The sequence below is a fragment of the Dasypus novemcinctus genome, chromosome 3 (genome assembly GCF_030445035.2).
Source record: "Dasypus novemcinctus isolate mDasNov1 chromosome 3, mDasNov1.1.hap2, whole genome shotgun sequence".
NCBI classification, from domain to species: Eukaryota; Metazoa; Chordata; class Mammalia; order Cingulata; family Dasypodidae; genus Dasypus; species Dasypus novemcinctus.
The window spans coordinates 176,255,514-176,272,546 of NC_080675.1; the positions used below are offsets into that span (position 1 = coordinate 176,255,514).

At 47.0% G+C, this 17,033-nt stretch overlaps 1 protein-coding gene across 1 annotated transcript in view; it reads right to left on the reverse strand.

The window, feature by feature from the left end:
- Positions 1-1,744: 1,744 nt before the first annotated feature.
- ABHD17C (abhydrolase domain containing 17C, depalmitoylase) overlaps positions 1,745-17,033 on the reverse strand; it is a 52,004-nt gene continuing 36,715 nt past the window's right edge. Inside the window, exons 2-3 of the mRNA XM_058294756.2 lie at positions 6,473-6,652; positions 1,745-3,208 (exon numbers count right to left, since the gene is read on the reverse strand). Coding sequence (XP_058150739.1) covers positions 2,989-3,208; positions 6,473-6,652 — 400 coding nt within the window. The 3' untranslated portion in view covers positions 1,745-2,988. The remainder of the gene's footprint in view (positions 3,209-6,472; positions 6,653-17,033) is intronic.

Here is a 17,033-nt window from a genome sequence, read left to right on the forward strand (position 1 = left end):
GAATGATTTCTATTGGGATTTGAGATTTTTCTGTGGACATAATGACTGATCCAAATTCGTACCATTTTCCCTGCTTAACTCCAGGAATCATAAAATATAGTAATAAGCAAAGTTAATATGGTTACAACGTTATCCCTAGACCCTTGTTCAATACTTTTATAAAAAGGATCTTCCCAAGTATACAGCATGAATCCGTACGTTAGAACTACTTCGCACACCTCTTCTCCACTCCAAGAAGATCTGGGGCGGCCACTCGACCCTCCCTTCTAGGCCAGGGAGAAAGACAGGGTGTCGTCTCAGACAGGGAATCATCTCCACCTGGTCAGACCCCCGCCTGAGTCTGAAGGGAGGACCAGCTCTGAAAACTGAGTCAGGAAGGCGGACTTGGACAAGACACCTGAGGCTCCCTCCGCAGCTTCCGGCTGTCCCCATCTGCCATCTCTGACAAAGGCCAGACAAAACCGTGTGTTTGGGGAAAGAACTCAGGAGGCAGAAAGCACAAGCCGCTTCCAACGGACGCAAATCACCAAAGTCAAGCCACAGAACAATGGCACGAAGGGGCTTTGCCAGCTCCTTTTCTAATACTGTCAGTCTTAGCCTTTCCCATTAATACTGCTAGAATCTGGCTGACCAAAGCAAACGTACTTAAGATTTGGAGAGGGAAGCAGACTTGGCCCAGTGGTTAGGGCGTCCGTTTACCACAGGGATGTCCACGGTTCAAATCCCGGGCCTCCTGACCCGTGTGGAGCTGGCCCATGCGCAGTGCTGATGCGCGCAAGGAGTGCTGTGCCAGGCAGGAGTGTCCCCGTGTAGGGGAGCCCCACGCGCAAGGAGTGCGCCCCGTAAGGAGAGCCGCCCGGCGTGAAAGAAAGTGCAGCCTGCCCAGGAATGGTGCCGCACACACGGAGAGCTGACACAAGATGCCGCAAAAAAAAGAAACACAGATTCCGGGAGCCGCTGATAAGGATAGAAGCAGACACAGAAGAACACACAGCAAATGGACACAGAGCAGATAACATGGGGGGTGGGGGGTGGGAGAGAAATAAATAAAAGTAAAAATGAAAAAAAAGATTTGGAGGCAAAAAGAGGGGAAAGGGTTACAGAAGGTGTAAGCAGCCTACAGGTAAGATCAGAGCTCAGGGCCACGGACCGGAGGCGAGCTGCTCTCCATCCCCAGTCCTGGCTGTGCGCCTTCCCCCTCCAGCCCAGCTTTGGGATGGCAAGCCAGCCACTGTCCCGCCGTGGCCCCCTGCCCAGATCAGGAAGCAGCCTGACAGGTGGGCTTGAACCCTCTTCCCGCCTGTCCCCCAGTTTTCACATACGGCAGGCTCAGGAAGGCTCGTTCTGCGAGCCGACAGCTGGCATTCCTCATCGGCCTCGCTAGGGTCCACTCTGAGCTCCAGGTTGGTGAGCACTCGCTTTTCCCTCCCCAGGACGCAGCCCCCTGCTGCCTCCTGGCGGGGCTGCAGCGAGAGAGGCCTCAGTGGGTTTTGCTTTGCAGTCGAATCGAATGCACGCTCTATTTAGACACTGCACGTTACTGACACGCGTTCTCTCTTGGCTTCTTCCAAAAGTAACCTTGGCTCTCTTACAGGACAAAAGCATTTACCTTGAGACAGGGAAGAAGAGAGCAGAAGCCCCAAGGGTTTCTCCTCAAACCAAGACAAAATCTTGTTTCCTCATTCCCCATTTTCTTTAATGGAGCGATGAAGGGGAAAAAAAATAAATCACATGAGCCCACACATTCTGGTCCATGCATCCTTTATTCCATCATCAACCACTGTGCTGCATCCAAGCCACAGGACACAGACTGGCAACCAACCGCAACCCAGCTGTACAATGATCTGAGGCTTACAGTACATTTAAGGCTTTTAAATTTGAAAAGAAAAATGAAAATAAAGCCAAAGAACCCCCAAACCCAAACCCCCGACCAATACAAGTAGTGTAGCCATTTCACGCAGCTTACATTCCTGAAGCATACCCGCCACAACTCCAGTGTCAGAAACCAAGTAAGTCCTGAACGAAAAACATTAGTTTCGTGAAATTTTAATTACATAAATTCTCCAAAGCATAAAGTTGTCATTTTTGTCTTGGAAATGTTATAAAATTTTTTTTTAATAGCAAAACATAGGAATAAAAACATATTAACAAAATGTATTTCAATCATTTACATTACAAACAAGGAATTTGCAGTTCATTGTTGTAGCCTGACAAAAAGAAAACTACCCATTAGGAATCTATGCACAAGGTCATTGGAAATATGTACAGTTCTTTAAAAAAAGCCTACGAGGAGGACTTTACAGAAGGAAAGTCTGCTAGGCTCTTGGTTAGACCAACCAGACAATCAAAGTATTAAAACTCTGTTGGCTAGTAATAAATTTACACTTAAAAAAAGCCCCAGTTTCATTTTGTTTAAGAATATTTATATGGTTACAGTTGTTGAAGCTGTTCACGAGAGTTCCAGTAAATTACCCTTCAAGTGATTTGTTTGGGGAGAGGTCGGCATGTGGACAAAAAATGAACAAAGGAGTTTTCATCACAATAGATTTCCAGTTACACTACCAGAGCGTCCCAAACGGACGGCACCCGCGAAGCCAGAGGCTGAGCGAGAGCCGGGTGTCAAATACTGAGAACCTTGGTGGAGACAGGGCTGATTCCTGCTTACACGGGTAATGAATGGCGGGTAAAGGAGAGAAAACGGACGGGAGCACACTGTCGCCGGCACTGGAAAACCGTCCCCACATCCAGCGGTCATTCCCAATCCTGTAAAGCAATGAGGCCGGAGGTGGTGCCTGTTGGGATTAGCAGGTGTGAATTAGGAGAACCACTTCTAGATACAAAAGATGGACATTTCACCAGCTCGCTGAGGAGAACACCCGAGAGGCTGGGCAGGTGGTCACCGAGCCACGGCAGCCATCCCGGGAGAGCGTGGGCCAAACCGAGGACTCCGCCGTCCACAGGACAGGAGGTAAGGGCGCGCCGTCCGCTTCAGGAATTGGGGAGCTCGTGAGATATGAACTGTTTTAGTCTCTCGAGATACTGTGCATAAAGCTCTATGTCATTGTGCCCGGCGCCCTCGACCCAGAGGGGTTCCACAGCACGGGGGCAGCGCTCGTACATGGCCAGGCCGTGGGAGAAGTCGATGACCTCGTCCTCCGTGCCGTGGATGACCAGCACGGGAGAGGTGACTTTAGAGATCTTGTCGATGCTGAAAGACAGAAAGGGCGGGAGGGGGAGAAGAGGCACTTTCAGTGCCGCTCGCGGAGGACACACATCCTACCCGGCGGCAGGTGCAACCAGGAAACCGCAACGCCGGCCGAGACGAGGAGCGGAGCTCCGGCTGACACTCCGATCTCACCGCTTTTTCCACTAACATCCTTTTCCTGCCCCAGGATCCAATCCAGGATCTCACGTTGCAGTTCACCATTTTTGTCAAAGCTTTCTTTAAAAATTAAAAACGGAATTCCTAAAAACCACTTAACCAGTCAACAGTAACTAGTATTTTTAAATCGATTCATCTGTGTGAGATAGGACATTATTAAAAAATAAGCGGCTAGAACTCACATATCCGAATGAATGACCCCTTCTGGAGTAGGACACTTGGTCCACTGCCGCTGGGTGTTTTCAGAACTCTCTTTTGAGAGTTGCCTTCAAGAGTCGATTGAGATGTTCATAAACACCCATTTCATAAAAGCAAATGCCTCATTTTAAAAATCAAAACCCACACTACTTAGGCTCAAAAATTTAACTTAATCCCTAGATATGACTCCAAGTGACTCCTGACTGATGACAAAGCTCAAACCTACCCTCCAGGGATAAATATTTGAGGATCCTCAAAAGAATGTGCTGCAGGCTCCGAAAGCATATTCCAAAGAGGAATTCAAGTGCTGCACAGCACTGATGGGCTGGGTGGCTAGGGTGACTTCCCTGACGGGGCTAACGGCCATTTAACGCGGGAATAAACCGAGCAGGAACCTCTTTCCAGTTCGTCCTCTTGCCAAAGTCCCTCCCATAGTTTACTTTTCTTTCCATATCTGATCCTTGTCAAAGTTACAAAAGGATATTAGTTGGTACTACCTGTGGGACTCTTTTTTGTTAAAAGTACTAGCTAAAATGTATTAGACATTTATCATAGCCAGGTGTTTTGCAAGAAGCACCTTAGACACAAAACCTCACGTCAAGAGAAGAACTACCCTTCTGTTTCACCAACAAGGAAACTCAAGTCTGGAGAGATTATGAAATAACTCCATGAGGTCGGGGAGATATTAAAGAGCTCTGATATCCATTACACATTCCAAAGATCTACAAACAACTGCCATCGAGGCTTTACCGAGAACCTGCCAGGCAGTCGACACATTAAGACATCCCAGGAATTCTCGAAACCTCATTTGTCATATAACGGGCAAAAGATCAGAGCTGCTGGGGCAGTTTTTGAATTTGCAGATTTGGAATCTTGTTTGGAAACCTCCTTTTCCCCTATCTTTAACTTTCCAGTGTCTTCCTCTTCTAAGAATTACGAATGCTCAGTTATATTCAATTAAAAAGATGTTTACTACATGGCTGTGATGGAACAGGGACTGTACTGCATGCTGCAAAATTTAAAAGAATCTCTCCTCCCTGTATGGTGCCTCTGAGGTTCAATTCTACCATCTGATTCTAATCAAAAAGGAGGTAAAAGATAATAAACTATGCACGCAGGAGGATCAGGACGGCTTTTCTTTGTTTTTTCTTTGCTTTTTAAATATTAAAGGGAACTGTGAAAGTTTCTTCGTTTAAAGAGTTGAACACATACAGAGGCCATCCTGCCATTTGGTAGCAATGGACACTGTTTAAAAAAATGGTGACCAAGCCCAGTGATTGATGAAAGTAACTTCTACCATTAACAATTTAAAATCTGTCAGATTAATAATGTGTGGTATTAAATATAAGGAATGATCTCTCTCTCTCCTCTTCCTTTCTTTCCTGCCTACCTTTGCCACCCCTAACGAGGCAATTTCCTTAAGCTTGCTAAGGCTCAGTTTCCTAGTCTGTAAAATGAGTATGGTCTAGGGGCCCAACTTCTTAAGGCTGTTGTAAAGATTAAGTGGGAAAACGAGCACCCAGAATTTAGGCCAATACCTGGCCCGCGGAGCTCAACACACAATGCCTGGTGTACCAGACAATCTCAGTAAAGACTGCTTGCTAATTTTCTGTTCATTAAGAAGTTGTCCTTACTTGTCCTAGCTGTCTTTTAAGCTATATGCTAATTTCAGAGACGGAAAAAAAAAAAAACAACCTATTCATTTTGTTGCCAGGGCAATTCCTGGCAGTTCTTTCCACAGACATGCTAAGAATCTGGGTTTCAACAAACTGGCCTCACATTACCAATTCAGCACAAACAAGGCCCCATTAGCGCTACTTAGCATTCCCAGCCACGCTGCCCGAAATTTGCAGCTCAACTTTCCCAGGAAGCTGAGCATCACTGAATGCTGGTATAAATCACCAGGACTGGAGTTCACCAGGTGTTAACAGAAGACTTCTTCCTGTGACACGGGCCGTCTGTGTAACAGATGTTTATGTAACCAAATGGTGGGTTTTTTCCTAGCAAGTCAAAGCAGAACGCCAGCAATTGACGGGGCAGTCAAAACCTGCAAGGGCCTGCTCGCTCTGCTGGGGCTCTCTCTAAAAAACAGCAGTAAGAGGTAGCCAGTCAGTCCTGTTTCAATGACTTTTTGCAAGTTTAGGGCAAAGTCTAGGGGGAAATCCTTTCTCATAAAAACATTTTTCTCAGTTTAAACAAAACCAACGCAAAAAGAAATGGTCAGAGTTATCCAAGAAACCCAAGTGCGTGGTGCTTTTGCATTTCTAGTAAAGTTATCATCTCTTTTCCTTCCTAGCAGTGGGGACAAGAGAAGGGCAGCGACTCAGCTGGCAGTGGCTCCGCGTCGCTGGGACGTTCGCAGGGGGTTGCGGCTGGCAGTGGGCTCGCGGCTCCCACTTCCCTTCGAGGGTGCAGGCCCCTTGGCAGGGGCACCGTGCTGGGGGGAGGGGGCGAGCGGGGTGAAACGAGTGGCCCGCAGGAGGGCTGGGATTGGGCAGAGCGTGGGGTCACTTTTTGTCCCTGCAGCCCGTTCCCGAAGGGCAACACCTGGCTTGCAAGTAGCTTAATTTTTTTATTCTATTTACAAAGATGAACTGAGTTTGGCACTTCTCCCTTACCTGCATTATCTGAGTGGAAAAGTCAGAGAAATGTCATAACTGCAGAAGTCTATGGTTTTCCTGGGAGTGGATGTCCCCGGGCTAGTTGTGCCCTCACACAGTCTGCCTCATCTCTGTCCACCCGAGGTGGTCAAGGCCACCCCGGAAGCCCACGCGCCCGGCCCGGGGTCTGCCGGGTGGCCGCGCTCGGTAACCATTCGCTCGTTGGCGCAGGTAGCGGCGGCGCCCAGCTCCCGAGGCCAGAGGAGGGGCGGCTGCCCACCTGAGCACTCACCTGGGGAAAGCGTCGAAGCAGTAGGTCTTCCTGGTGTCGGGAAAGGCCACCCGCAGCCCCGACATGAGCGGGGAGTGGAGGATGACGGCGGCGCACTCGTAGCGCGAGGCCAGGTCCACTGTGGGCACCGTGCCGATGCTCTGCCCGTACAGGATGATGTTCTCGGGACTCACGCCGTACCTGCCGAGGGACAGCACAGCGTCAGCCGGGGCAGGCGGAGGGGGCTCACCGCACACGCAGATCCGCCGCGGCGCCAGCTCAACAGCAGGTGTGCACATGACAGAAAACGGGCGTGAGGGGCGCATTCAAGAAAACTCCCTGGTAACTACGACCCAGTGTTCCTCACGACATTGCAAAAATGCTGACCGTGACCTTCTTCTATTGCAGGCCAATTAGCTACGTCCGTGCACTGCTCGTTGCATTTTGGCATCTATGCAGGGTCACCTCATTTCCCGTGATTCCTTCTTTATATTTCCTTTGATGTTCTTAAATGTATTTCTAGAAATAAAAACAAAAGCCTGTTTTTCAAACCAGAGTGATTTATTGAGAGTCCTTCAAGTGGGTTCTAATAAAATACGAAAGTTAACCATTACCAGAGAAAGTTTTACTGGAGACAATTATAATTTGAAGATAATTCTATTTCCTCTAGCCGCTTCTTTTCCAGGTTAAACCCTGCCAAGTCACCCAATGTTTGGTCTGCCGATCCAGCCTCTTCCAATTTTTAAAAAAATTTATTGAGGTATATCACTTATACATAAACCTAGATAAACTAAAGTTATGAACTTACAAAACAAACATGCATAACATTACACAGGGCTCTCCTACCTCACTCTACCACCAATACCTTGCATTGTTGTAAAACATTTTAAACTAATGATGAAAGAGTATCCTCAAAATATTACTACTGAAACCAAAGTATCTTACTTTTGATATATTTTCCCCCAACCTCATGCCCTATTATTTTTTTTTAGATCATTCATACGTGAATATGCATTAACAGTAAATGTAGAGTTAAAGTTGTGAACTTATAAAATAAACATGCATAACATCATAAAGGGCTCCCATACACAACCCATCACCAACACCTTGCATTATTGAGAGACGTTTGTCACAAATTATGGAAGAATATCATCAAAATCTTACTGCTAACTATCAACCCTATCTCATATTTGGTGTATTTTCCCCCCAACCCACCCTATTATTAGTTTTTTAAATAAATGTTTACTTCAGAAGTTGTGAACATACAAAACAACCATGCACACGTGCAGAACTGCCCTACAACATCCCCTCATCAACACACCACAATGTGGTGGGACCTTTTTTACTGATTATGAGATAACATCATCAGACAATTATCACCAACCAGGGTCCAAATTGTACATGTGGCACACTTTTTCCATACTCCCCATTATCAACACAGTACATCTTTGCATAGACGCATAGCTATTACAGTATTGCGGTTAACCACAGTCCACAGGCCACTCCAGTTGTGTTTTCCCATGCTGCTTCACTTTCCCACCACCCTACAAGAGTGATGTACATCTGCTCTAGCTCACAGAAGGACACTCTTGCATCTGTACCATCAACCACATTCTCATCCACCTCTGGGTTCACTGTGCTACTCGGTCCTTAGATTATTCTCTAGCTTTCTTTCAACAGGCATTTACATCCCTAGACTACCCCTTTCAGCCACGTTCCTGTTTATAAACCAGCTGTTACTCATCACAAGGTATCACAAGTGACTCCATACACTTCCACACTTGCTAAAGTTAATTGAAACTTCTACACACATTAAGCATCAGCAGTCCTTCTCAGTCCTCCCATCTCCTTTAAGAAGCCACTACGTACCACCAGGTCTTGGAGATGTTTTCTACATTTTCTTCTAGATGCTTTATGGTTCTTGCTTTTATATTTAGGTCTTTGCTCCATTTTTTTTTTTTAAGATTTATTTATTTATTTAATTCCTCCCCCAACCCCAGTTGTCTGTTCTCTGTGTCTATTTGCTGCGTCTTGTTTCTTTGTCCACTTCTGTTGTTGTCAGCAGCACGGGAAGTGTGGGCGGTGCCATTCCTGGGCAGGCTGCACTTTCTTTCACGCTGGGCGGCTCTCCTTACGGGGCACACTCCTTGCACGTGGGGCTCCCCTATGCATGGCAGGGCACTCCTTGCACCCATCAGCGCTGCGCATGGGCCAGCTCCACACGGGGCAAGGAGGCCCAGGGTTTGAACCGCGGACCTCCCATGTGGTAGACGGACGCCCTAACCACTGGGCCAAGTCCATTTCCCTCTTTGCTCCATTTTGAGTTAATCTTTGGATAGGGTGTGAGATGGGGGTCCTCTTTCTTTCTTTTGACTGTGGATATCCAGTTCTCCTAGCATATTTGTTGAATGGACTGTTCTGCCAGAGCTGGGTAGGTTTGACAGGCTAGTCACAACTCACTTGACCACAGATGTGAGGGTCTGTTTCTGAACCATCAAGTTGGTTCCGTTGGTCTGTGCGTCTATCTTTATGCCAGTACCACACTGGTTTTTTTATCTCTGTAGCTTGGTAACATGGTTTAAAATCCAGGAGTGAGAGGGTCGTTACTTTTATTAAAACAACAACAAAGGAAGCAGGACCAAGAGATGCTCGCTCCTCTCCAGACCCAGCCTCTGCCCCGGCCGGGGAGGGTCCTGGGACCCTGCGCCTGAGGGAGCGTCCCGAGGTCCGGGGTGTGCCTGGTCTCCTGCCTGGGCCTTGGTGTGTGCAAAGGAGTCTTGAGGAGACTCTGAGGAGGCAACTAGAGGCAGTGGTGTCCTGCGCCCAAAGTCAGGCCACGGCTGAGGCCACGGCTTTCAAAACGTGTGGCTCCCTGGGGCCTGGATTGTGCGAGGCATCACGAGCGTGGCCCAGTGGCCCAGAGGGCCACCGCACAGGAAAGCATCTTGCGGAGGGATCTCCCTGCACCAGCTCCGCCACGGGCCCCACCCCTACCCCTGGGCGGTCCCTTAACCCAGAGTTCAGGGGCCCCCGGGGCCATAAGAAGGCTGGGGTCTCATCTCCCCTCCACAGTTCTCATAAGGCTTTCAAAGTGGTCCATGTCCCCCCAAAGCACAAGGGCATGGCATTGGGGGGTCAGAAGGGAGCCTCCAATTTCCATCCAAGGGGGTGTGGGCTCTTCCCACAATTATCATTCTTATTGTGTTGTAAGTCATTCTGCTATCAATTATAAAAAACAAATCAAAACGTAATGAAGAATGTTAAGAGGAGGAGAACAACGGAAATGGAAGGCTTCCAATGACAAAGAGAAGCCAGAGGATTAAGAGATGATGGCTAGTAAAAACTAAAATAAAGTTAAAAACTTCCAGATCAAAATGGCATGAGTGGATGTAGCTGTGGCTCAAAGGGTTGAGCACCTGCCTCCCAAATGGGAGGTCCTGGATTCGGTTCCTGGTGCCTCCTAGAGAAGACAATCAAACAACATGCAGCACCGAGCAGAAACAATGAGCAGACGACAAGCAAACAACAATCAGACGAGTGCAAACAATGAGCTAACAGATACAAGGAAGTCATTTTGGGGAGGGGGATAAAAATTTAAAAATTAAAAAAAAAGTATTTAAAAAAATGGCATGAGTAGCCCCTCAGCGTGGCTCCACCTTGCCACCCCAAACCTGCTCCTGCAGGTTGGACCCTCAGGTTTCGTAAGCGCCCACCGCCTGGCCCGTCTTCACTCCTCCCCTCCCCTTGAGCTGACCTTCTGCACACACTTCTGGCCACCCCCGGTCTCGACGGGATGGTGCTTCCCTGAGCGTTTATGCAGCCACTTGGCGAATGAGGGCTCGTGTGTTCTGGCGGCACACACCTCCTCTGCCCAGGAGAGCCTACGCTGCACACAGGTAGGGGGCGCTGGTCATCCCTCTGCACAGCTCCAACGTCCAAGCTCCGGGACTGGTCGTGCGAGGCGCTTCTCGCTTCGAACTGAATGGGACTCTAGCCAAAGGCTGTTTTTCTTAATTACTTATTTTCTTCAATAATAAACTTCGTAAAGTTTTGATAGAATATATTTGCACATTTTGAAGAGGTGTTTGAAATTCCCTTTACCACCGTGCCACTGATCAACGCTTTTCTCTCTCTCTAAATAACCTGTGCACAAATTTGGTAAGGGGAAGCAATGCACACCAAGTACTATGTCCTCATTTAGCCTTCTCATATGGGGGAGTGCGGGTAGTAGTCAGAGTAAAACTTTTGGTGCTGATAACATTTTGCAGGAGATGAAGAGACCAGTACCAATACAGACGTGGTTGTATCCCGGAACAGAGAGTAGAAGTGAAGATGTAAGAGGCAATAAAAACTGAGTTTCGGAAATTCACGAGAAAATTGAGTGGGGAAGGCGTCCTGGGGCAGAAGGAGCCAGCTAGGGCCTCACTTCAGCACAGAAGCCTCGGGGGCCCTGCCTTGTGCTATGAACTGGCTGCCCTCGATCTCATAAGAACACAAAGGCTCATTTTATTTTTTAAAGATTTACTTTATTTTTATTCCCCCCTCCCCCGCTGCTTGCGTGCGCTGTCTCCTCTCTGTGTCCATTTGCTGCGTGTTCTTCTGTGTCTGCTTGTCTTCTCTTTAGGAGGACCAGGAACTGATCCCAGGACCTTCTGACCTGGGAGAGAGGCGCTCCCCGATTGAGCCACCTCAGCTCCCTGGTTTGTTGTGTCTCTCATTGTCTTTTCTCTGTGTTTTTTAAATTTTTTTCTTGTGGTACAGCTCGCCGCGCAGGCCAGCTCATCTTCACCAGGAGGCCCCGGGAAGCAAGTCTGGGACCTCCCATAGGGTGGATGGGAGCCCAATCGCTTGAGCCACATCCACTACCCCAAAGCTAGTTTTAAACAGATTGAAACTAATAAAAATGAGCTGGACCGTCTAGGGCGGCGATACCGTTTCGTAAGCACGCGAGCACTATGTTTCTAGGCATGGCCTAAGATTCATGCAGAACCCAGCGCGACCACGTGGAGGTGGTGACCCTGAGTAATGACCTCCTGTAACAGGCAGCGCGGGCCATATAGTAGCTAACCCCCTCGGAAACTGACAACTTCTGCTCTCAACCGGTCCAAGATTCTGCCATCTCTTTCCAGTCACCAGCTACGGCTTGACCAGCATAAATTTAGTCTCAGCATGCACTCAGCATGCAGGGGGAGTCCCCAGGGAGCTCTGTGGCCGAGGGCTTCACTGCAGGGTCAGCAGAGACCCAGCCGAGGTCAGCTGTGACCCCGGGGAGGCTGGGATCCGCAGGGGACGGTGTCCCTAGGAATGACCTTCTCAGGTCAAATCTGCTTGTCTTCCTTTCAATGCAAGACCTTCTTGCCTTTCTAAAAAAAACAGGAGCAAGGTTAGCTTCCCCGAGACACACTGCATCCTGTTTAAGTCCACGGACCTTGACTTTGTCCTTTGTCAAGCGCTTTCCCGTTTATCTGCAGAAGAAGCAAACCTGGCACAATTCCAGTTATTCTGAAGCCAATATTCTAAATATTTCAGAGCTAGAACTCCCAGTGGAAATACTTGAAGACCTAGGACAAAGAGAACTACACCAGGCGCCACGAGCGCTAATGGAAAGGATGGGGTCTGAGGCTCCTGAGAGCCTCATAAACTCCAGAGCAGAGCTTCAGAGGACAACGACTGCCTGCCTGGGAAACAGGTGTGTAAACACAACCTGCCAGGAAAACTCAAACTGCCGCGTGGAACGCTTTTGCCTCCAGGCGCATACGTTGTAAGTGAATCTTTTACCTCCTGTAACCACAGCTTAACAAACGTGTGCTTTATATTTTAATTATGAGGAAGCTAAAAAAAGCACCAATCACCCAAATCATGCTTATGTTTCCTTTTTAAAAATATACATTTGCAGGTGTAGAAAATTTTTCAGTGTTATACTAACTAATGTTTCATAAACAGATTTCTACCAGTTGCTAATTCCAAGGGTGAAAGCAGAGCCAACACGTTTCAAAGTGTCTCGGAAAACTGGCACTGTACAGGAAAGTGAAAAATCTTAAAAGTTAGGGATGCCAGCTGTCAATTTGTTTCTTTTTCTGACCAAGGCAATGTGATTAAGAAGGAGACTGATAAGCAAGAAAATGACAACTTCTGGAAGTTTTTAAAAACTTGGGTGCGGCCAAGGTATTCTCTCAACATTAGTTATAAAATAAACTTACCTGGGGAGTGAATGTAGCTCAGTGGCTGAGCACCTGCTTCGCATGTATGAGGTCCTGGGTTCAATCCCCAGTACCTCCTAAAAATAAAACAAAACAACAACGACAAAAAAACAACCAGAAAAGTACCATTCCTAAGTATATACCCCAAGGAACTGAAAACAGGAGCTCAAACATATTTCTTTATTTCGATGCTTGAGCAGTATTAGTCACAATAGCAAAAAGGTAGAAACAAACAACCCATGTGTCCATCAACAGATGAATGGATACACAAAATGCATTATATCCATACCATGGAATATTACTCAGCCCTAAAAAGGAATGAAGTTATGATATATGCTCTACAACATAGATGAATCTGGAAACATTATGCACCGTGAAATAAGCCAGACACAAAAGGACAAACACTGCATGATTCCGCATCCATGAAATATCTAGAATTCATAGAGACAGGAAGCAGACTGGGGCTAGGGAGAGGAAGAAAGAGGAGTTATTGCTTAACGGGTGCAGAGTTTCTGTTAGGGGTGGCCAAGAGGTTTGGCAACAGAAGGTGGTGATGGTGGAAAACACTGTGAATATAATTCAAGCCACTGAAGGGTACAATTAAAAACGGCTAAAACAGCAATTTTTATGTTATCTATATGTTACCACAATAAAATTAAAAAGAATGAAATATACTAAATGCAACATTAAACGATGTCTCATTCACTTCAAGAAGCAATGTATGGTACAAACCATGTGTTCACAGGTTAGTCATCTTTGGGGAAATGGAGGAGGAATGAGATTCAAACCAGGCAAAAATGCAAAAAGCAAATGTAAATTTAGGCAAAATGAATATTATGGTCAAGATGTTTATCAAACTACAGTGAAGAAAATGATCAGAATGAGGGCAGAAAGCCAGGAAACATCCCACAAAAGAGGTAGAATTGGGAGCTGACCTTGAAGGGAGAGGAGAAGTGAATTCATCAAGAGAAGAAATGCAGCAGTGCTGGGGGAGGGGGGCACCCCACAAATGAAGAGCAAGGGCTTTATGTTGGCAAGCAGCAGGATTAAAAAGGTGAGCCAGAACATGGACCGGTCTGGGGGCTGTGCAAAAGATGCCGAGAGCCCAGAGTGGCTGAGGGCCCCCGCAAGGTGTGATGGTTGAGCGAGCGGGTCAACCCGGCCAGGTTATGGCATCCAGTCATTTGGTGACGCGAGCCCCGGCTTGACCATCACTGTGAGGTTATTTCATGGATCTAAATCATCAGTAAATTGACCACATCGATGCAAGATTACAGCGACATCCAAGCAGGTGAAGGCTTTACAAGGAAAAGTGATGATTCCACAGTGAGGAGGGGGATCTCCAACAGCCCACCTTCCCTGGAGATCCCAGCTTGAGGCCTGCCCTACGGAACTGGGACTCGTCCATCCCCACAGTCACGTGAGACCATTCTTACAAACATCTTGCAGCATTTACCTATCTCTCTTCGTGGATCTTCTCCCCCAGAGAATGCTGGCGAATACCCACGGGAGAGGAGAAGGTCGGGGAGGTGGGGTTCTGTGGAAGACTCAGCGGCTCGGACCAGACGCACAGGCAGCAGGCAGGGGGGCCCAAAGAGCTGACCATAACAAAGTGTTGAAAAGATGGCAGAGACAGGGAAGTTGGGAGGCAAATAACGGGAGGCTGGCGTTTTGTTTGTTTCATAAAGAAATAAGTTCAGTTTGGGAATAGAAAGAGTTCAGGTAACTGTGAAACACCTTATAGCAGGGCATATAAAAGTCAACCTGGGGGAAGCAGATGTGGCTCAAGCAGTTGAGCTCCCACCTCCCACACGGGAGGTTCCGGGTTCGGTTCGCGGTGCCTCTTAAAACAAAACAGAAACAAAAACAGGCACCGATGGGGCTAGGAATGGGAGGACGGGTAATATTGCCCAAGAAATTGGGGGGAGGGTGGGGTAACATACGAACATAGGAGATTGTCAGGTGTTCGTTGAGAGTATAATGTTGAGAAAACCTTTTCAAAAATATAATAAGGAAAGTTAACTGTTTAAGATACTTAAAGGGGATAACCTGGTGCGGGGCAGACTCCTAGGGAATATGTGAATGCTCATTTTGCCAGAGTGGGTTATACCATTGGGTAGAGACCTATATAATGAAAATGAAGGTATATCTACATCCTGGGAGGACTGAAGCCATCAAATAGAGGGAACTGTATCTCTCAAGAGAAATGGTGTCTCCCAGGGCATTAGGGCAGTTGAGCATGTCAAGCCCTTAAAACTGTTGCAAGTATCTCTGAACATGGCTCCTCAAGAAATGAAGATTGACTGTCACTGTGGGCCCTGAGGGGAGGGGGAAGGAGGTATTGAATAGATGGAACCAATGTAACTGTGAGGGCAATAGAAGTGTTCTACAAGAGTACGCAAGGATGGATATAAGACATGTAAAATTACACCAAAAATATATAGGGGCTGATAGGCTAAAATGTAAATCATAATGTAAAACATAAGATAGCTAAAAATTTAGAAAACTATATAGTCTAAAATATAAACCACAATGTAAACCCAAATGTTACCTTGTTTGAAAGCTATTGTCTCAATATCTGTACATCAGTTTCAGTAAATATAGTATGAATACGTAAAAAGATTATTGCTGTGGAAGGGAAAAGGTTTTATGTTGGATATGTGTGAGTACTGTATATTGTATATATGAATTACTGTGATCTGAGATTCTTGTGAAGATAAGCTTTATAATTAGAAAAAAGAAAAAGATAGGATGTAGAATATTTCCAAATTAATATGTATTCTATATCTAACCTTTAAACTCATCGCTATATTCCATTTTACTATTAAGGGAACCTGGCAATATATTGGGCTTCACTTTTTAGGAAGTTTTGGATCACAGAGAGGTTCAACAAGGGCAGTGGAGGAATACTAGTGTGGGATGTTATTGACAGGGGACACATGGTTGGCAGGGAGTTCTAAAGGGCATATATCCAGGGTATATAAAAATGTTTGAATATTTTCATAGTGGAAACAATTAAAAACAACAACTGAGGGAGTGCTGAGATTCTAGCCAGGGGAGCTCTATCACAGTCCCTAAAGGAATAGCAGCAATCCCCGAAGTGCAATGACAAAGACCAAAAATGAATGAAGATCCAACAATAAGCCCCTGATACTAATGGCTATGCTTATGAGCCTGTGCACCTGAAATAAGAACAAGGCGTAGAGCAGCAGTGTGCCTAAGAGTTACTCCTGAGAGCCTCCGTGTTGCTCAAATGTGGCCAGTCTCAAAGCCAAACTCAGCATGTAAATTTGTTGCCTTCCCTCCAGCGTGAGACATGACTCCCGGGGATGAGCCTCTCTGGCACCGAGGTATCAATACCAAGTACCAGCTGATGATGTAACTAGAAAATGACCTTGAATAAAAGGTTCAACTCGGACCAGCAGAATATCTTTGACTACATATAATAACAGCAGTTAAAAATGCTTTTTGACCTAAATCAAGGGGGAAATGGAAAGGAAAAATGAGTTTATATGGCTATGAGTCTCTAAAAAAGAGTTGGGGGGTTATCAGAGGGGTTGCACTTATGCACACCTGAGCAGAGTCCCAGAGACAGATAAAGTAGATACAACCCCAGGTACTGGTTCTTCTGAGGGCTACAGAGACCCACAGGTTCTATGGTCATGGCAGATGGAGTTCAGTGCCATGTCAGTTGGCCCTTCTTTGGAGTTGGTGTTTCTGTGTGATGGAGCTGGACTCAGGTGTGATCTCTTTTCACAAGCCTTTCCGGTTACTTTACCAGAATTGTAGTTGGTGCTGAGGTTTGGGGTATACCCGGGGTATCTGAATCTCTGGACTGACCATGTGGTGGCTGGGTCCTAAGCCTCGGCAGACTTTGGCTCCTGCACTCTGGTTTGTTGGACTTATCCCACTCAGCTAACATGGAGTTGAAAAATGTTGGCCACCACACCATGGAGCCAAGAGTGCCTGCAGCTGAAAGCAGGAGGATTGCATCCAGCATCCATGTGGAATCTAGGCCCCCTCTTGATATGGATGTGGAGTGGACACAACCAATCCAAGGTCCACAGGATGGAGGAATAGAGTATAGATTAGAGTGGACTTGCTGATATTCTATTCATGAGCTACTGTGGTTGGCAATCGAGGAAAATGTGGCGTTGGTGTGGAGAGGGTGGCCGTGGTGGCTGCTGGGTGTGGGGAATGGGAGGAGGAGATGGGATGTGGAGGCGTTTGCGGGGCTTGGGGTTGTCCTGGGTGGTGCTGCAGGGATGATTACCGAACATTGTGGGTCCTCCCATGGCCCGCTGGATGGAACGTGGGAGAGTGTGGGCTATGCTGTGGACCATTGACCATGAGGTGCGGCGATGCTCAGAGATGTATTCATC